The sequence below is a fragment of the Electrona antarctica genome, assembly GCF_951216825.1.
Source record: "Electrona antarctica genome assembly, chromosome: 11".
In the NCBI taxonomy this organism is placed as follows: domain Eukaryota; kingdom Metazoa; phylum Chordata; class Actinopteri; order Myctophiformes; family Myctophidae; genus Electrona; species Electrona antarctica.
Genome location: NC_136792.1, coordinates 20228485 through 20249930, shown reverse-complemented (window position 1 = coordinate 20249930; position 21446 = coordinate 20228485). Strand labels below are relative to the sequence as shown.

The 21446-nt window shown below is 40.7% G+C and overlaps 1 protein-coding gene and 1 long non-coding RNA gene across 4 annotated transcripts; one reads left to right on the top strand and one right to left on the bottom strand.

Annotated features, from left to right (window-relative positions):
* The first annotated feature begins 8743 nt into the window (after nt 1-8743).
* Nucleotides 8744-17986, top strand: spartb (spartin b). 3 transcript variants are annotated; one of them, XM_079515182.1, is made up of 9 exons: nt 8744-8895; nt 10489-11318; nt 12841-13038; nt 14283-14433; nt 14604-14798; nt 15534-15692; nt 15843-15933; nt 16110-16186; nt 16649-17986. In XM_079515182.1, the coding sequence occupies exons 2-9, from the start codon at nt 10491-10493 to the stop codon at nt 16753-16755; spliced, it is 1806 nt and encodes a 601-aa protein (XP_079371308.1). In that variant the 5' UTR covers nt 8744-8895; nt 10489-10490; the 3' UTR covers nt 16756-17986. The 3 variants fall into 3 exon arrangements, with proteins under 3 accessions (XP_079371308.1, XP_079371307.1, XP_079371309.1); XM_079515181.1 differs by lacking the exon at nt 16110-16186; XM_079515183.1 differs by lacking the exon at nt 16649-17986 and having other exon boundaries at nt 16110-16230.
* Nucleotides 17987-19005: 1019 nt separating this feature from the next.
* On the bottom strand, nt 19006-20877 carry LOC306932799. Its single transcript, XR_013791161.1, has 4 exons — nt 20739-20877; nt 20571-20638; nt 20370-20434; nt 19006-20068 (listed from the first exon to the last, which is right to left on the bottom strand). It is a non-coding gene; the product is annotated as an uncharacterized lncRNA (long non-coding RNA).
* Nucleotides 20878-21446: the final 569 nt, after the last annotated feature.

Genomic DNA, 21446 nt, shown 5'->3' with positions numbered 1-21446 from the left:
CTCAAGTCATTTCTAGTGTTCGCTCTCCTGTTTATTGGTTCCACACACATTCCGGGTCGGCAGCGTGACATTCCCAGATTTTATTAATATCCCCTGACTATAAAGGAAACACATGGTCAATCTTTCGCATTGATGTAGTTTTTTAAGGCGATCTCCATCTCTGGTGAGAGGATGCGTTCGATTCATGTGTGAAAGGCCAACACTCACTGGACGTCCCGACATTATTCCCACTGGAAATGTTCCCGAGCTCAAAGAGCTTCACACGGCGCTGGTAGCTGGCTACCCGGCCTGACGGTGTTATGTGCTCCATGGAGCTCCCCTTTTGAATATACTATGTTAAATGAATAATAAACGGAAGTAGGCCTACACAACATACTTCTGAAACAGGGGGATATCAGTTATTTAAAGGAGTAGTTCACACAAACAAACTACGTATTTATTTATCAATTACACAACAGCAGCGAGACCAGTATGATATTATCTTAGAACTTTTCATCAAACTACTCCTACACACTTTGACATGTTCAGCTTACTGTAGAATCGCACGGGTGTACATGAATATTTTAAACGTTTTGTAGTTTTAGAAATATTAAAAAAATTATAATGGACGTCAATGGAGGAATTTGGTACATCACAACTTCTTCATACTTTCACCTGGAAACGACATTCACAATTTTAGCTTACTCATCTGGACACACAGGCCTGAACTTTTTACTTTGAAATGTTTTGTCATTTTTTTAATATTTAACTTTTATAACTTAAGTGATAAAACTTTGGACCCGCCCCATTCCTTCATACTTTCACAGAGAAAATCAATTCACTCATTAAAAAAAAACTATTGACTTGCTTTTGCCAGGTTTCGATCCCACAAGCTTGTGGTTCAGAGAAGTCCTATTGAGATTAGATATCCAGACACAAGAAGCAATGTAGATTCAAATGTCATGAACAACGTGCAATTTTTATACGTTATGATCTTGTAGATTTGCTATTTTCTGAAAATCGGAGTACTTTTACTTTGGTAATAAATAAAACGTTTTTACATTTCAAGCTCCAAAACTCCCACCTCCCACACCACATGACATCTGCAATTTAAAAAATGGCACCGACAGACAGACAGACAGACACCTCAGCTGTTATCTTCTCATAGAGGGAAATGGGGAAATTAACAGGACATCCATCTTCAGTCATCTCGCCACTATTCTACACATTACAATAATAGTGCTGTAGTAGTTGTAGTAGTAATAACACATTCTGTGAATTCTATAATTTAATGCAGTGGTTCTTTACATTTAACTCAGATAACTCTGACTGTATACAAATGGAACCAAATTGACCCGTTAGTGTTTGTATATGGGGTGGCAGTGGCTCAGCGCCAGCGGTAGAGTGACCGGATAGGAACCGCAAGCTCCAGCTCAAACCCGGGCTCCCCCAGAGTTGGTGTCGAAGTGTCCTTGAGTAAGACTCTCAACCCCTAATTGCTCCTGTTGTGCAGGTTGGTGTCTTGCCCTTGTAAGGGAATTCATAAAAAGGAAGCCTGATAGAGGGATCAGCACTAGGGCAACTGCTAGAGGGGATTGCGAAGTGCCGTACCGGCAATATCTTCCAGCGCATCTTCTGACCTAACAACTTTACCTTCCTGAGGCCTCAGGTTGTTCACTTTTCAGTGTCATGTGTCAGATATTGAGTAATTAATTACTAGCCTAAGGTCAACCTACAACCTTTGTAGTTGATTGATTGATTGGGTTTCATTATGTTTAAACATGTACAGTACACACTGATGCTTGTCTCCCCTCTGTTACATGGTTTTATATCTGCAATTCCTCTTTATATAAAATCCTCAGTGATAATGTATTCCATGCATAACTCTGAGATTGTACAAATGCAACCAAATTGACCTGTAAAACACTGATGATTTTACAGTGTTCTTTGCGAAATCTAAACCAGGCATGGTTGTTAAAATGGTGACAGGGCATTTTCCCAGAAATTAAGGTTCATCTGAGCGTTCATTCAGAGCTTGGCAGTTTCTTGGATTTGGCACAGAAGACACGTAACATCTCATAACATTAATCACTGAGCAGAGATGGGTTTATGATCCACTGTGCTCCCTTGTACCTCACATAGCATCACCAGCCATACTGTGAATTGTCATCAGATAGATTCCATCATAGGGAAATACAACAGAGACCAATCAACATGAGATAAAATAGAATATAAACCCATATTAATCATTAGTATCTGGTGCCAGCCATTTAATTTATTGGTAACACTACAAACTATGGAACTGTTTTGCAAAGCCAAAGTTTGTTAACTGTAACTAAAGTCTTGATGTTCCTTCATCTAGAACTAAACTGGGATATTGTCTTCTCAATTTCATCATGAACCTTGAGGAATATGACAGAATGCATGTGTTTTTCCAGTGCAAACACCACATGAGACCAGCTTCACGTGCTGGAAAGCCTGGTAACGCGAGGTTACACCTGTGCTATAAGCCGGGGTATGCACACAATGGCCTGTGACTCTGAGTCAAGACATCGAATCTAGTAATGGCATAACTTTCCTGTCCAATTTGTATCTATAGTTATTAGTTAGTGTGGTAAGTAGATCTGCAATTTGAGAACAAAGCGTGCAGTTTGAGAACAAAGCTGATTGACATCATCCAAATTTTATTTTTAGCTGAGCTGGATTTCACCCTTGAAATAGCATCTATTTTGCCTAATCCTTCTCAATCCTCCCGTTCCCTTCAGGTTATGGCTAAACAGCAGACAGGGCCATCTGGGAACAAAAACAGTGTTATATTGTATAAAAAAAAATAATAATTGTATTGTGTTTCTAAACCATTACATGGATTTTGTGTGTTGTGATTGCCATTTGGAATCTCAGTGCTCTGATTTTGGAAAGGGACCATAACAGTAATGCGTGAGCAACAGCGTGGATTCGGAGAACATTAAACCCTGGATACATCAATAGGAGAGACTGGATAATCAATTCAGTATTGCGAAAAATATGGTGATACTCATCTGTGTCTAATTTCTTTCCACAGACCTTTGGCAGTTTGTGGACATGTTGACTTGCCTTTGGCCAAATGGAAATAACAATGCATTATTATAACACATAGCTATATCATACTTCACAAGAACAATGTTGGTATAACCAAGAGATTTGCTGGGGGAAAAGATGCATAGATGCATTCAACTTCCATGCTCTTCTTAAGTTTTACTTCACCAGGTATGTCGGGCTTTCTGGCTGGAGGTGCTTCTGATTCATGGCATAATGCATAGTGACGAGTGATGAGCCATGATTTACTACTTTTTAAGGGACATGCATACATACTGTACATACAGTACATGCATACACAGGCCTACATGCTACACAGGGGTTGACACTAAGGTCTCAGAGGCTCTTGCTTGCCCCCAAAATATATTGTAGGCCTACATTTTGCATTACTGTTTATTCTAACGTATTTTTTACTTTCTACTTGCATGCTTGAAACGTTTCCTTTCCCAGTTGAAAACTGGTCAGTCACAATAGGCTACAGTAAACAATCAAGTTATGTAAATACTATATTTTATTTTAACAATACAAGGTTTATTTTAACATTAGAGGTAGCTCTCTTCATAGTTGTTCTTCCATTGGGAGGACACCTCATTACTGGAGGTTCCACTTTCACACATCCATTAGCATACTATCAGTATCAGCGTGAGATGAGTGTTGAATGACTGGCAACCATTAAACAACGACGTTCTAAAAACACAATAAACCAACCAGTGATGCTATTGTTGACAATTGGCAGGCAATGTATATTGATGTGTGCACTGTGCACGTTCTGCGAGATTTAAACAGCTGATCCACACACAAGCTCACGGCGCATCGCATCCCAAGCGTTGTGATGCAACATTCAAGGCGCGACACCGCCGTGCGACGGAGCATCGCCACATAGTGTTGCTCGGGCAGAGCTTTATTGGCGACTCGCAAAGCGGGTTGTGGCGTCGTCATGATGCCATGTTTAGATTGTTTACCGACTGAACATACCGGTCAGAAAGCTGGGGAAGTCACGGCAAAACTTTGCAAAGAAGGACGGTGCTGTAGTAGCAGCCATGGAAATGCGAGTCCACTCCTCGGGAAACTTTCGCTGACGTCGTTCTGACTCATTTACTTTTTCTATCGTCACTTTTTCCTCTCTGTGACTGTGTCCGTAGTATTTTTTACCTTTTCCCCAGGCTGCTGGCCTGTTTTGGGGGCGCTCAAGATTTTGCTGGAGCAGGGACCTCTCTCATAGCTTCACGCGTGCTAGTAGAGCTACAGTGTGTGTGGTGGTGGTGGCGGCGGCGGCAGGGGGTTGCTTGGGAGAGAGATAGAAAGCAGGGGAAGATACGGAGGCGGCGCGCAATGACCACGTTCAAGACATATATATCTCATGTTGTGTAAATGTTTATATAGCCAACTAAACTAAGACGTTCACTCAAAATGCACACTTGCCCGATCGGGCAAGCCGGTAGCAACCGTCACCTGCCCGACCATTTTGTTTTACTTGCCCCGGGCAAGCGGGCAAGCGTTAGTGTCAACCCCTGCTACATACACACCTACCACAGTGAGGAGCTCCCACGTGAGGACGTAGAGCCTTCGTCCTACTCCTCCCGTTCAACAGGTGCTGCCCCAGTCATAGGAGTGCATGCAATGACCAATATTACCCTCCCCTGCCTGGCTTCCCTCCCCGAAACAGGGGTCAATTGTGTTCGGCGTCGCATAGCTGCCCGAAAAAGCTGCTTGCACCATGGTGGATTCGAACCAACAACCTCTGTGGTGGTGGGGAGGGACCTTAGCACTGCACCACCCAAGCGCTTATGCCCCTTTAATGAACCTTATTTTTCTCACTTTTTCTCTAGCCTTCTTGATTAAAAAACGAGGACATTTTGGCCTACTCAGCATTTTTATACATACCACAGAAGAATGGCAGCATGTCAATTGCTTAATTGTATCATGCAGTCCACCTGTAGAAAGCATCTGCATTCATTATGTTTCTCCACTCATTTATTTGTCACCTGTCTGTATGTTTCAGTGTCAAGTTCACCTTACTGTAAAGCCTCACAATGCAAACAAATCCTTGACCTCACTTTGCATGTGGTAACAAGTACAGAATAGCAGGAATGATATTACTGAAATATACAGGGCTGAGTAGTATCTGAAGTCACCGTTTTTACAACTTTTTGCTGCCCTTTCTAAACAAAGAATATCCTCCTATGTCTTTTCTAGTTTACATTTGTGCCATAGATAGAGACATACAGTACCAAACATTGTTTGTTGAAAACATATTCATTAGAGCTTAATGCTACATCTGAGTTGTTTAACTGGGGGTCACCAGACTCCAAGAAATAAAGTGCAGGCCCAATCAGTGATGAAATACTGTGCAGTCAAATTTAACGCTTGCCTTAAATATGAAGTAAACAAACCTAGACTAGTGCATATGGTGAAGGGGACAACATGAAAATCTGTTTAGTCAATATTTATTCACATTGAATAAAAAAGGGGAAAAAAGAAAGCAATGTCCGATCTATGATTAGCCCATAAAATGCATGAAGCATGTTATCAATAACTAACTAACTTTGTCTTTGACAATATAACGATTTAGAATCAATGAAGGTGGCACAAATTTAGCAGAAATATGTATGTTCACGTTGTAATGAATGGCTACCACATGTATGCCTATGTGCCTATGTGTGCCTATAGCCTATTTAGTCTGGTTCACGCAGCAGTAAGTGTGAAGGATGAATGTCTGGAATATGTGAGACTGGGGATGCAACTAATATTTAACACATGCCTTTGCCTGGCTTTCTACTAAAGGTTTAAGATTGTGTAGAAAATAACAGCGAATTGAACCATGAATAAAACATTTCACCAGTTATTTTTGTATGTTTTTGTTTTTACTGACTCTCGACTTGCCATCACGAATCTTTGGACTAAATATTTGCTTCCTAAAAGGTCAAAGACAGTTAATGTGGGACATGCAAACAGCTGAGGCTCTCTAGTGTTATTTCCCAAGTCTAAGCACCCTCTCAACCACCACATTTTTTCCACTTCAATGTGTCATTGATTTTTGTTTTTCCAGTTAGGCAGAAGTTGGCGCCCTCTGCAGTCTTTACAACATGGTCCTTTCACAGTTCCTGTTAGTTAGGGCCTAGGCAGCAGTAGTACTTGTTAAAAGCAATAGGCTACTCCTTCCTCTACTAGAACATATTAGTGGTCACGGCTGACAATTAATAACCAGTAAAACAAGTAAGCAAAGTAAAAAAAAGTGGCTGATGCCCCAGAACATAGGAGAGCTGTGTGTTGCCCAGCTGCGACATATTAATTCCTACACAGGTTGTGTTTATAACCACGCCCCTGGGTAAATTAAGTTTACTGAGGTTAGGGTTAGGGTTAGGTTTAGGTATAGTTTTCGTGATGTTAAGGTTAGGGTTAGGTTTAGGTATAGTTTTACTGAGGTTAAGGTTAGGGTTAGGTTTAGGCTGTCAATCACAGCTCGTCGACTGCACAACCCGAACCCACAACGGTTCCTGTGTGTGGGGAGGAAGGGGAGTATGTTTAGGCCTGTCACAAAGGATATTATACTATATATCTGATTGATATTTATACCATATGGTGTAAAAGATCAGTTTCTCCAGATAGGGTAAATTGCCGATCACAGATAGGGTAAATTGCAGATCACCGATCAGAGTGAATATCGGCCAATCACTGATTGGTGGCCGATTATCGGAATTCATTAATTTTTCTCTTCAGAGAGCACCTCTGTGTCCTCAGTAGCCGACTTTGATGAAGCCTTTCTCATCACATCCTGAGTAAAGGTGAAATGCAGAAACATTGATTATATTTGTCCAATCAGTACAGGAAGACATGTGCATTTTATTTGTAATTTGTTGACTGACATCCTATAGTTTGTCTAGTTCCAATGTACATATCTTTTTTTTATATTATAATGTTTAGAATGATGATACTTAATGCTTAATTGGGCCGTCCACTCACAGTTAACAGTCTTTTGTATTGAGTTTGTGCTTGAAATGTAGTGTAATTCTGCAAACTGTTAATAAATATTTCAATCAATCAATCACTCAATACTTTTACCTTGATCCTAACCCTAGAACGGCTCTTGTTGTTCCATACAGTATATACAGTATTTCACATACAGAGCCATAGAACGGTCGCACTTACTTTCATGACGGACGTAAACTTGGCGGCCTAAATGTGATAAATGCTCTGTTTGTACTCACCCATTAAATAATTCCAAAGACGTGGAGTGAAATATGGTCCTCTAGTTTTATATCCATGTGAAAGTTCTGGCACAAAACGTGTATTTAGTCAATTATCTCCACTTTGTCAAGAGATGCACACGGACGTCTTTCTCTCCGGGCAAAGGGGCCCGGAATGACAGCTGGACTTCATTTATCAAAACTTCCTCTGATCATCACAAACGTCATCACCAATTGACCAGGGAAACACAAAAGTTTGGGTCACACAATTGGCAGGTGCCTTGCGATAGGTGTTGGGTAATTAATCACACCACCTGCCAATTGTGTGACCCAAACTTTTGTGTTTCCCTGGTCAATTGGTGATGACGTCTGCGGTAAACAGGACGTATTCGTAAAATCAGTCCATCGATCATTTGCCTTTGCCCTTTGCCCGGAGAGAAAGACGTCCGTGTGCATCTCTTGAAAAAGTGGAGATAATTGACTAAATACACGTTTTGTGCCAGAACTTTCACATGGATATAAAACTAGAGGACCATATTTCACTACACGTCTTTGGAATGATTTAATGGGCGAGTACAAACTGAGCATTTATCACATTTAGGCCGCACATAATTCAATTCAACCAGGAACGGGTGGAAGGGAGCTATGCCTATGATACATGAAAATTTACGAAGTTAATTAAATGATCACAGGCATTCTAGGTCTACCTTGATCCTAGATTACTGAGGCACACTACACCGTCTCTCATCATTTGATGTATTGCCTTCCTTGTGTTTACCCTGCTTACTGTAAATCGCTCTAGATTAGGAGCAATTAGATGCTAACTTTGCCATCTTCAAAATGTTTGTGTGCAAATGTGTGTTGCATTTTTGCAATTTCAGTGGCCAAACGAATCCTGTTTCTACAACATGGACAAGCATAATTCAAAAATGCCTCTAGCTGCCACGAGAGGGCGACACATCCGCACGTTTGTGGCTTTATGCTCAGCTCAGCCCATCGTCCAGAGACTGAGTCCAGACCAGGTCCAGACACGTCAACGTGCACATCTATGAGTGCAGTTTGTAGTATGGTGCAGCAGCAGCACCACAACCTTACCTAAATCATGTGATTCGCTGGTGAGTCTCCATGGTTTGTAGCTCTGGTCATGGTTTGGTGCTCTTAGCCTCTTCTCATAATTGACACAAGCTGTGTACACGTAACTGGTCAACCTGGGGGGTTTATACCTCTAAATAAGGGCCTTATGTGGCAAACCAAAAGTGAAAGCTCGAAGCTGCAAATTAGGTCCCGGGGTCACCATGCAGTCACCACGCAGTGGTCATTACAAATAATGACAAACTATTATAAACACGTGACCACCCCCCTCGCGGTCAATGGAATGCAACTTCCTGATTACTCACGATTCGTTCGTTGCCAGGAAGTTTAGGACCAATGAGCTATAGTAGAGAGTAGCAGATCTATAAGTTCACAACGCGCTGCGTCGCGACGCGTTGTGAGCTTGTAGATCTTCCATCTGTCGTGCGCAACACGGCGCACAAAGAAGTATAATTCATAAGAGGTTGTTGTCAACTGAAGTTACAGTTGTTAGCTAGTGAGCTCGGCACTGCAGGATCAATCAGCTATTTTTTATTGAAAGCGTTTCGTTCTCTGGGGAACGGTAAGTTACAAGGAGGGCGGTGAATAAACAGATGAACTATTCTTAATGTTTGTGTTAATGTGCTGAAACCGTTATGTATGGAGAATAACCAAGACCTGGCTGTCAGCAGCCTAGCCAACCTTGACCACGAATGATAACTATAGTTCGCTAAACATCGCATTCTGCTCAGTCAGTGACAACATACCGGTACTGTATGGGTGTAGGTTTTAACGGTCTATATTCTCGTTGGCTAACCTGCAGATGTTTACTCCTGCGTATATCTTAAATTGAGAGGCTGAAACCAACCTGACGTTGGTTGGCGTGATAGCATAGCAACCTGTTGCAAATGCCTGTGATGCCTGTGTGAGCCTGTGTCTTTGGTCATCATGGGGGCCTGTGGTGATGTGCATCGTAGTATTTCGTTTTGGTTGGTTTCCAGCAGCAACAAAGTGTTCTGTATTAGAGTGCTGTTTAAAAAAATATATATAATATTTATTTTATTTGGAAAAAGCAGTACAATAACAGCATTTCTATGTATACATAGGACACAAGTGCAGTTCCCAGGAATTTTTTTCACCCCTCTTCCCTCCCTCCCCCCTCCAAGTGACTCCATCTCAAGTGTCTCTGTAACATCCTTGCTTTCTTCAGGACTGGCATCAAGTCAACACTTAACAGGGGCAAAGGGCAATATCGCTTCAGAGTGTACATTTCAGAAGGAGAAAAAGAAAAAAGAGTGGGCAGACACAAAGACAAAAAAACAACAACAACCAAGAGTTTTAATTTAGATTTGCCCTCTTTGAGTCTGATATGATGAATTGAACATGGTGGACCCTATTGTAAACAAGTGTAATGCTTTATGGTGTCGTCCACAGTTAACAGTCTTTTGTACTGTAATTCTCCAAACTGTTACTAAATTCTTCAATCAATCAAAGTCTACAGCTGTAAATCCAAATTGGATAATGTCCTGTCCTGACTACAAACTGTCTGACAGACAATTTGTCTGAAATCTGTCTGTGAAAAGATAAAATATCTTGGACATGTTATTACAGAAAAACAAATGACTGATATACTTCAAGCTAGAAAAAGAAAGCTTCTTGCTGAATAAGCTTGCGGGTTGTGGATAAGTAGCTTACAATGATGCCATGAGAATGTTAATTAAAAGATCTAGAAGGCATGTGATCTACTTTGCCTTTTTCAAGGCTGGAGTGATCTTCTATGTTGCCAATAAACAATTCAATTATTGAATATTAATAATAAATATTTTTGGAGAATGGCTTTATCTATTGGCTGCCTACCTCTGACCTACTGTAGACTAGAGATGGTGAACTGCCAGAGAAATGTTGCCACATGCTACTACTGACCTATCTGGAGACATTGGCACAGTTGTCTGTTTGTGGGATATTGACGTCAATTTGACAAGTGTCATAAATGTCAATATGTGTGTGTACTTTAATATACTAAGGTTGAGCATCAGGATCTTGAGTCTGAAATTTAAAAGAAACCATTTAACATTGTCAGTCTATACAACCAGGTTACTTTATTCTTTTCTTTTTTTTATAGTACCATAAACTTGAACTAATTACAACCCCATTGTTTTTTTTGTTTTGTTTTTAGGAATGGAGAAAGCGAAACAAGATGCATTTGACAATGCAAGACTTCAAGTAATTAAAGATGGCTATGAAAGGGCCTTTGAGTGCATCAATAAAGGGCTGACTGCAGATGAAGCTAAACAGAAGGCACAGGCCTTGGAGTATTACAAACAAGGGCGACAGCACCTTCTCAGGGCCATCAGTGTGCCTTCACAGGGTGACGAGTGTGTTGGCAGCTCCTGGGAGTCAGCCAGACAGATGCAGGAGAAAATGCAAGAGACCCTGAACAACATAACCACTCGTCTTGCTATGATAGAGACCAGCTCAGACCTGGGATCTACCTCCGCTGGGGTATCTGGAGCTAGCAATGGAGACACACCCTCTGAAAGCTTGTACCCCAAACTCCCTACCAAACAGAAACCAGAGAGGCCTTCACCACCATTGCTTGTCAACAACAGCCAACTGGCTGGTGCCGTAGGAGGTCTCCCTACACGCAACGGTGCGGTCATGCCGCTGTCACCTACGAGACAGTCTGTGGTTCCAGGCGAACAGCCGCCGGCTTATTCTCCTCAGGCAGCTGATGGCCATCTATCCATCTCCTATGGGACAGATGCGGGAGAGATGTCACTGGTAGGGGAAGACTTCTACAGCCATACGTCCAACTCGTCACCATCAGTCCAGAGCATGGGTGATGAGGCAGAGGAGGTGTTCTTTCTAGCCAATGGGGTGCAGATATTCTTTGTCACACCTGATGGTCAAGTGAGTGCTCCATCTTACCCCGGCTATCTGCGTGTGGTGAAGTTTACCACTGAGCAGTGCGAGGCGATGCCAAACAGACCCCCAGCATTTCTACAGGTGAGAGTTGCTTTGGTATAAAAAACACTGTATTTAACTAGACAGTTCAACACACTAATGCAGTTCATGAGCCAATTTGAATTATCCACATATCATAAGCAAGTCTTCTTGTGCTCTTTTACCTTATTTCATAATGTTTACCTTGCTTGTCAGGACTGCGTCCTCTTTAGTATCCAGAGGGAGAAGATAGGCTTGTTAATGATCTCTACCCCTTGCTCTGTGCACTTGCTCTGTGTACTATCATGTGAGCGTTGACTCAGTGCTCCTAATCCCAACAGATTTGTGGCAGTGATGTCTTAATCTTGTTCAGGTGACAGCTAGAGTTGTGTGACACGTCATTGCATCAGCAGCATTGAAACCCTGGGGACCAAATCTGTTTGGATGTTGTTCGTGTCGTCATTATAGACCAACTTTATGAATATTACACAAGCACAAACACTTTGCATAGTTTTGTTGATAACATATCACTGTCTTTTCCACTCAGGAAGGGTTGGGGATATCGGATGACTGTTACTCCCAACTATTGATGCGTTTTCTTTAGCCTATAAACAGCACATGCTCTAATGTGTCTGAATGAAACAAACACACACATACTGTGTGTGTGTGTGTGTATATATATATATATATATATATATATATATATATATATATATATATAAAATAGTTCTGGCCTTCTCGCAATGTTTTTGAAGACTTTTGCTCGAGAGAGCTGTTGCAACTGTTACAGATAACTATTATCATTCCTTTTTTTTTGGACCCCAACAACAACCAAACAAACAAAAGAAACGCACACACACACACACACACACACACACGCAGGTCATGTGTTTTGAAATGCTTTTCCTCTGTGGGGAATTTCCCTAATAGACTAGGCTTACCCAATTGGATGACATCAGTGGTTCCACATCCACAGTGCCAAGTATAATCTATGACCATTTTCACTGTCCCATTTGGCATGCATAGTTACCCTCATTGATAGTGAAAGTGGACATTCGGTGCTCTTGCATATTGTTTCTTTATCGCTTTTTTTTAGGTCTTCAACAGGGGATCTTTGCGTGATAGGAACTTTATTTACATTGACCCCTAGAATGCCTTTTTTCAGGGGAACATTAGCCAAAAGTAGCAGAAGCAAAGCGTTTGTTGTAGCGGCAAAAAAGAGCAGATCAAGTACAATATTTCTAAGTATTGAGGGTTTAAGTGGTTAACGGTCTGAAATACACATCAACATGAATCCTTATCCAACACTGATGATAGTGACTGCTGTAAATCAAGTGACTGCTGTTGAATCTGCGACATAGTTTCATACAATATGTAGTGTAGTGGGGGCCCCTGCGTCATCTCTGTCTCAGCTTAAGGGGTCCTTGCCCTGAAAAACATTGAGGACCCCTGCTCTAAGCTAAGGCAAGCAAATGTTTTGCAATTGGTTTGTATTTCATATTAACTATGTAGTTAAGCAGTAAGCCTGCTTAATGCTCATCACTACACTGTTGTGGTTGTCTATTTTATTTTTGACTCGTGACAGGTTTGTGACTGGGCGTATCCTCTCATGGCCATGGGCTCCCCAGTATTGCTGTGTAATACTGGGGTGTTTATGTTCCCTGACACGATGGCTCCGGGTCCAGGTTCCTTCGTGGGGGTGGTACTATCCTCGGAGTTGCCCACTGCAGACAGAGAGCTGTTCAAGGACTTTCTCTCCCAGATGACGGACCTCAGGGTTCAGGTGAACATTGCAGCCATGTTTTGACATACGTGGAGGGAAAAAAATGTTTTAGAAGTTTTTTTAACTTCCTCGTATAATGGATAATAGTCCTCCAACCTTGTGTCAGTATTGATTAAGTGGCGAGCTTGAATATAAGCAAAAAAGTATTTCAGAGGAACTCCGAATGAGTTCTGAACCATTTCAAACAACATGAGAACACCATTGACAAAGCACAGGCCTTTGACGTAACAACTTCATCGTGGTTTTAAACTAATATGCATTCAAAGAATGTACTGTATTAACAGTTTATTTAAGGTAACGTTAGGTACAAGCTATCCGTAAAAACAGAGTGGATTTCAGTGTAACTTTCAACCATTTAGGGGAACACATACAGGTACACTAGTGTATGTGCTATATTGTCAGCTGAGTGCGTTAGTTCGTACACATTTCTGGGTCTTTGCTATTGTTTCTCCCACTTTCTAGAGTGTAATGTAACATTTTTCCAAAGTTGACAAAGATGGTGCCGACACAAAGTTTCTTGTTAAAGAGTGTATTGACCCGAAATACAAATAAACACAATTTATTCAACTAGTACAGTATGTTCTGGTGTAATCTGGATACTCTTCTCTGAGCAATGCTCTGGAATAGGAATAATCTAACCCCCACCTCAGCACTGTAGGGATTTGAAATAGGTAGGGGATGGAAATAGAAGGGAATTAATGAGTGCTAATGCTCTTATATCTCTCGGTAGTTAGAATAGCATCGAGCTCAAACACAAGTGCTGATACCAACCGTGATGGGCACCGACACTGACGGAGAGTGCAACCAAACACGGTCCTCTCTGATGTATACAGTTATTACAGTATAGTCTTATTACCAGACTAGTCTTCTTTTTATGGACGGCGTCCATGAAAGTGAGGCCAGCCATCAAGTAAGCAATTTTATATTGCCTTTGGTCTGTCCTATCAAATGGATTTGTGAGCTGGAGATTAATCAGTGCTTCAGCACAAAGAAAGACTGTTTACTGACAAAGCAGGCATTTTAAATTGTACTGTGGCCTTCCCTTTTGTAAGGAGGAAAATGGCACATTGTATTGAGCAGCACACAATAATGAGAGGCTGTATTGTGATACCAGGGAGGTTACTTGAAGGCGAGTATCAGAATAGGTCTGTATTGCCTGTGTAGCATAGCTTACATAGAAATTGACCAGTTGTTTACGTTCTGCGTGTGCCTACGCCTGACTAACAATGTGCCTCTTTGATCAGGCCCCAGATGAATCTGCAGAGACCATCAATCTTAGTCAGAAGGTACCCATCGCTCCCCCTGAGGATACCGCTGAGGATACCGCTGAAGCTACAGCCGAGGAGAAAACACTGCCTGAGTGGAGTGAGAAAGTGTCTAGTGGCATCCTCACAGGTGAGCCTACACACCTTAGACTTAGAAATCCATGCTGTTGTAGGTGTTATTGTGTTGTTTTCCATCAGCCACAGTGGACTCATAGATTTCAAAATGTGCTTGCACAAGTTCATATACTAAAAAAACTAAGTGATGTGACCTGACCTTATGTAATTCTGTTGTCCCCCCAGGTGCATCGTGGCTGAGCTGGGGTCTGGTGAAAGGAGCCGAGTTCACAGGCAAGGCCATTCATAAGGGGGCATCTAAACTCAGGGAACACATCACTCCAGAAGATACACCCACCACCGTCAGCCCCACTGTGACCAAAAGCCTCATTGTTGCCAAGCAAGCCACCGGAGGTGCAGTCAAAGTCAGCCAGCTTTTAGGTGAGGAGTTCATCTTTATCTAGCTCCTTTTCTATTCTTTTTATTCTTGTTTATTTGTAAATAAACTTCTTAAGGCAAATTTTGAATTGGCAAAACTCGACAAATGACGACTCGTCAGCCACATGTGTGCATCTAGCATATCTCTGCTGTTGGGCAGAAACCACCTAACTCCAAAATATATTTTTTCAAGAAATGGAAGAAAACCTATTTTTTTTTTAACCAAAGCAATACTGCCTCATCAAAGTTGTTATTGTGACTTTATATATTTATTGTCAGATACTTGCATTATGTTAATCGTTTTATCACCACTTTAATGGAATCCAGCTCAAGTAGAGTTACGAGGTTTTCTCTGTCCTTATCCGTCATTGATAAGAACAGCTGGCAAGCTCACAAAATGCATCGCAACCTGTGAAATAATTATAAAATGGAGTTGGGTGGTTTCCGCGACGATATACAGGTCTGTCGGTGTGTCCAAAATTTGAAGTGAAAACTGAGCTGGTCGCAGCTTATCATGTATCTTCATACTCTCTTGTTTCAGTTGAAAATATGTAATTTTCACAGAGTGATGTGATGAAGTTGAAATGAAGCCAGATTAATACATAGTTGCATGTACCTAAAACAGCCGACATACGTGCCCACAATGTGTCACTTTGCATTGTGAGCTTGTAAATTGTCTATTTTCGGTGGGCGACAAAGTATAAATCAGGCCTTACTAGTGTCCCTGTGTCCTCGTAGTGGATGGAGTGTGTGTTGTCGCTAACTGTGTGGGTCGAGAGCTAGCCCCACATGTGAAAAAGCATGGAGGCAAGCTGCTCCCAGAATCTATGAAGAAAGATAAGGATGGGCGCTCCAACATCGATGGAGCCATGGTGGTGGCTGCCAGTGGAGTTCAAGGTATAGCAGCTCATTTCATTTACTTGAGACATTTTGCTGAAGGAGGTCTATTGAAATCCACATTTTCCTAGCCGTGGCTATCGGCTTCCAGATTTTGGGAATGCCATTACGGGCAAAACTGTATTAATTTAATACTGCTGCCCCTCCCAGGTTTTGCAACTATGTGGACTGGCTTGGAAGTAGCAGCAAAGAACATCACCACGAGTGTGGCATCAGAAACAGTCACCACTGTAAAGCACAAGTAAGTCCTCTGAAAGCACTTGCTTTAGTGTGTACACATTAGCAATTTTTGGCTCAACTGCTTGCTAGACAGGTTTTTGTGTATCTTGCAAATAAGTGCTTGCATTTTACAAGCAAAAACAAATATGCACTTACACTTACATATTTGTACCTTTTCCTCTTCCACTTACTTTGCAGATTTAGGGGTCTACAAAAGATCTTAGACCCACCTAATGAGAAGACATGTACTTTAGATCCACCTAAAGAGAAGACATGTACTTTTTCTTAATTCAGCATAAATTTTTCTCTTGATACTGCTGATCACAGGCATGGCCTCACTGAATGTTACTCTACTATAGAGCACTGTGGAATTGCTATCTGGCACACATAATTCATGGTGTTGCTTGAAATAATTTCCCCCAATGTGTACAAGAAAAGTCCTACAATTAACAACCATACTCTGCATCCTTATGACTTTATACAATCGATTCCCTGTTTCCTACATGTTTGGAACATGTAGAATTGCAATTTGCAACTATAACAATTTAATTGATTGTATATTAATGTGGGAAAGTGGTTCAAGCTATCAAACTTTGAAATTCTGCACTGCATGGGTGTGCACCTCAAATGCATGTTCAGTTCAGCATGTCATCTTTGAAATCTTTACACTCCATTATAATTGTCCCAACTTGCTCTTGCTCTGTCCTCTCACCCTATCTTGATTAATTCTGATTAAGGTATGGGCCTGCAGCAGGCCAAGCCACAGACCACGCTGTCAACTCTGCCATTAATATGGGCATCACTGCTTTCAATATTGAAAACCTGGGAGTCAAAGCTGTGGTGAAAAGAACTGGCAGGGAGACGGCAAAGAACCTTCTGGAGGAGTACAATCTTCAGGAAAGACCAGAGGCTGAGAAGAGAGTGCAGAAAAGGGACAAATAATCTGTGATCTCTTCCTTCAGTTCTCTGTGGCGCCTTAAATCATAATCTACACAGCAGTATATTCTCATATGAAATAAATCTATATTTAAAATATATTTATGATTAACATTTTATATTTTATTCAAGTTGACTTCTTTGCATATATTACAGTTTGATACCGTTGTATAGCACCTTAATCTTAACAGCAGTAGAGGTGGTGCAAAAATATAATTTGAGATATATCTTGATAAATTATAAAATGGTTGTGTGTATATATTGACTGCAAAATGAGTATTGATATATATTTTTCATACTATAAAGTTTAATTCCCAAAAATGAGAGAAAGCATTGAATGGTTTTAACTATGCTCACTAGTGTAAACCTTCCTCATGATTATAATTGTATTTAAGGTTTAAGCTTTTTATGATTTAGAGAAAATGCACTTTATCTGTTGCTTTAAAGAAATTTGGGAAATGCATATCGATACATGTGTTCCATTAATGATTTAATCAACAAACGATAGAACAGTCTCTGTTTGCAATGGGGTTGGGGGGTGATAAGTGTGCCTGGAACTGTAAAACGACTAGAAAGTTTGTTTTTAAGTCTGTTTTGTCTTTTCTTATTGACAAACCCATATACAACTATGCTGTAGCGTAAAAGAGTCCCTAACAGTGTGAAAATAACTATGCATTACTGTTAGCAGCTGCTATCAATGATGGATGGATAACATATAAACCCACCTGGACAGCAAGTCCGAGGAGTTAAAAAATTAATATCTTTTTCTAACTTTTAACATTTTCCTATTGTAGGAATTAATATTTCTACCTAATAACTGTGGTGCTGCTCGGTTGCTAATTGTATTATGTAATGTCTTAATTCCAATATATGTTATTTATATCTGTAATTCCTGCTTCATCAATGTTTCTAAATAACTATATATATTTAGTTTTTTAACATTGCAATGTATGGACAACCATTTTAACCAGTAATTAGAAATGTTTTCGGGTGAAGTGGTTCTGTGTTTTTGAACTCGAGCTTTAAACCTACAGCAGGTGATTGTGAATTTGATGGTGGCTTGGCTTTCCATGTGCTTTTATAGCTGTATGTAAACAGTTATATGAAAAGGAATTGTGACTAAATAAACCTTTCAAAAACGTTTCACTGACTGGGGGTTCAATACATATAGATTCAATATATAGATAATGATTTAATGTATGTATTGTTTATCAGCCTGAATGCACCACCTAGTGGTCATAGTGTACACCTTTGGTCTATAACCACTCAAGTTGGCCTGTAATTTGACTTAAAAACAATGTTCACTAGTTATGTTCTATTGATAATTTGCATCCTCCGTAATGATCTAGTCATCTCATGTTAAAAGCATGTGTTCATGAAATCATAATGTAGTCATGCTGTTAATGTGAAGAAGAATAGCTGGTCAATAGCATGGCCATTGCCATGCTGGCTTGTGGTGGACATTCTTGTCAAAATATTTTATAGACATACAAAATGAGCATGGGCATTAATATTACCAGAAACACAATGAGATAGCCCTGAATGACCATAACAGGTTTGTAACTGAGTGTACAACAGAATAGTTCCATTTCTACATTCAATGTGTACATTGTACTAATTTGTACAATTTACCAATTGTACAAATTAGTGGAGGAGCATAGGGAGAGATAAGGGTGATTTCACGCTAATTTGTCTAAAAGCACCACAATTTTGCACAGATGTAGCCCAGGACTCAAACGATTTTTGGGTCGAAGATTTGCCACGGACAAGACAAATCGGTCCGTGTACGGAGTACTGACCCCTTTCTCTTAGATTACATTTACTGTTTAATTTTCCTCTAAAACCTTATATCTAGATTTCAATTACCACTGAACTATGATTATTAATATATTATGAATAGTAATTAATATTAACATTTTTGATTGGTGGGTTGATTGGTGGGTTGATCCCACCATTATTAAAGTCACTTTACTTAAGAGGTCTTTATTTTAGTTTATATGGGACATAATTTAAGCTGTCTTTTTCTTTACATTTTCACAAAAAAATAAAATGAAAACCACTGACATAGCATCTCTTTGTTATGCAATGCATAGCCAATTATCAATTAGTCATTTGTAACAGACATGGAAAATACAATAAAGCATGACCTAATTAGAATATTGAGCGAACTCATTCACTTTCACCATGTTAGTGTCTAGAAACTAAAGGAGTCACATGTCTCTTACCACAGTCAAATGAGAACGAAAAACAAGCCATATATATGAAATGTCAATATATAAATTTGGAGCAATGGTTTTCCAACTAAAAGTGCCACTTGATTTATCTTTAGTTATGAAGACGTGTATGGAAGTTTTTGATTGCTCTCAGTGCCTAAAAGCTACTACAATCATGTGACTACACATTACATTATGTCGACTACACCAGCACATCAATCAGTATGGCTCCACTTAATTTGTCCTTTCAGCACTGCACAACAGGCCTATGTGCATTACAATACTGTATACTTTGTGATTGCAGATTTATCTGTGCATAGAGTTGGACACTGTTAAGGGGATAAATGGATGTTTTCAAGAAAAGGATCAGACAAGCATATGCCATCATTGGTATCTGTCAGCAAATGCAGCCCGAAGGAACTGCTTGTGACCTGTACAAGATTAGTCAAAAGGTTACTGCTAGTAATCTCCAGTGGTGGTCGTAAGTTACACACACACTCAGAAATTGGGTCATTTGGCTCTTCTAATGCTGTAACATTGGAACCATTAGTTGCACTGTTGAACACTGATGATGGAAGTAGTGTTTGATGCGCACAATCTACTGTAGATAGAAATGTGTCTTGGCTTACTAGTGTCGAAATAATAGGAAATTGTTCTGTTGGGGCTAAGTAATCATGAGGAAGGCACGCTTCACCCAAACCCACTGATGGGAGAACAACTGAGTTGGATGTGTCCGAGTGTATTGACATGGCTTGAAGATGGGTCCAGTCTCACCTCTGGGTGGAAGGTCTGGCTGTTCATTGTTGTTGTGAAGGCAATAGATAGAGGTTGGGCTAAGAAACACTGAGGGAGGTTCTATCCAGTTGTTTTCCACTGAATGAAATGAGGCAGCAGGAAATTGATCCTGGCACACTGGCAGCATTTGTCCCCAAGGAACGGATGATTTGTCCAATAGTATTGGCGGCCCATGGACTGGGATCCCACTTGCCAATGGAGAAACCACTTGATCTGTCAACACAGGCCAGGGTTGTCATTATGAAGGATGGCAATCATGGCACACACACGTAATATTTATCACTAACATTGATTTAGTACATTTGACACTGTAGGCTTACTTTGTTTAGGAGTTACTATACGTTATACAGTGGTATAGCAATTTCTACTTTCTGTGTTCTGCAACATTAGTACAATTAGATGTACACTAGTGTAGAGTACACAAAATCTTTGTATTGTTAACTGTTAACCCTGAGAGTGTGAGGACTGACCAGTTGGGTCACAATGTAAAATAAGTTGGTGAAAGATGTCATACCATCAGTTAAGTTCTTTGCATCTGGCTTCGCGTGTTCCCTTGGCCTTGGGACACAAATCACCTTTCTATGGATTTTTTTTTAATAGAAAAATAAAAGAATACATCCATTTTGAGTAACCACTAAAAGCATTATTTACTGTAACTTTATTAAAATATGACTTAATCTGACTTTGTACAGTAATTCTAGATACAGTATAATACCGTTTCTTTGCTGGTTTTCTTGCTTTCTTCCGGGACACCATGGAATTCTGCTGTACAGCTTTATCAACCTGCAGCACCAAAATCAGTGAAGTCACAACATTTTCATAGTAGAAAATATCAGTACAGTACATCTATTCTACAGTACATAGAAATATGCAATAAACCTACTTTAAAGAGAACGTCCTGAGGCAGCGTCTGCTTCAGGTAGCTCATGTACTCAGCCAGCAGTAAGCTCCAATGTAGTTGCTATATCTAATTTGCCATCCACAAAGGGCAGAAGGTCACACAAGCGCTGACAAGATGTTTTAATTTGAAGCCTGAGAAAACAAATCAGGTAATCTTGATAAAATGTGCTGAGATACAATATCCATCCATTAGACATGGATTATAATCGCATCTTTGATGTATTTACAAACTGAACTCCCTGGGCAACCAGTGACTTCCAGGAAAGTCTGGATGGCAACCGGGGAACGTCTGTGGTGCTGGAGAGACAGCTGACCTCCAGGAAAGACTGGCAGGGTAACAGGGGCCAGCAACCCGTTGCAGCACTCGCAAGAGCGCACCAAGCAAGCTACAGAACGTACAAATGAGCAGAATACAGCCCCCAGAATCTCCCGAGAGGAGGGGAGGAAGAGAGACTCGATAGGAAAGATTCAACGACAACAAAAATGACAGTGACAGACTCAGGGAAGGCTTCCTTGACTCAAATACACCAGAGTAAGGCCAAGTGTGGACAAGGATGGACGCATGCACACCGCACAGACGCACAGTCTGGTGAGACGTAGGAGGACCCTAGGCAGGAGGCAAACCATAGTCCTAGAGACCTCTCAGTGCCTGGGGGGGGGGGGGGGTGTCCTGGGTGCGGCGGTCGCTGGG

What these genes read in the sequence shown, in the direction of transcription:
- spartb (XM_079515181.1), top strand. Translation starts at nt 10,491, where the DNA reads ATGGAGAAAGCGAAACAAGATGCATTTGACAATGCAAGACTTCAAGTA. An exon ending in GTCTAGTGGCATCCTCACAG is followed by an intron (nt 14,434 to 14,603) that starts GTGAGCCTACAC and finishes TTGTCCCCCCAG; the next exon opens with GTGCATCGTGGCTGAGCTGG. An exon ending in GTCACCACTGTAAAGCACAA is followed by an intron (nt 15,934 to 16,648) that starts GTAAGTCCTCTG and finishes ATTCTGATTAAG; the next exon opens with GTATGGGCCTGCAGCAGGCC.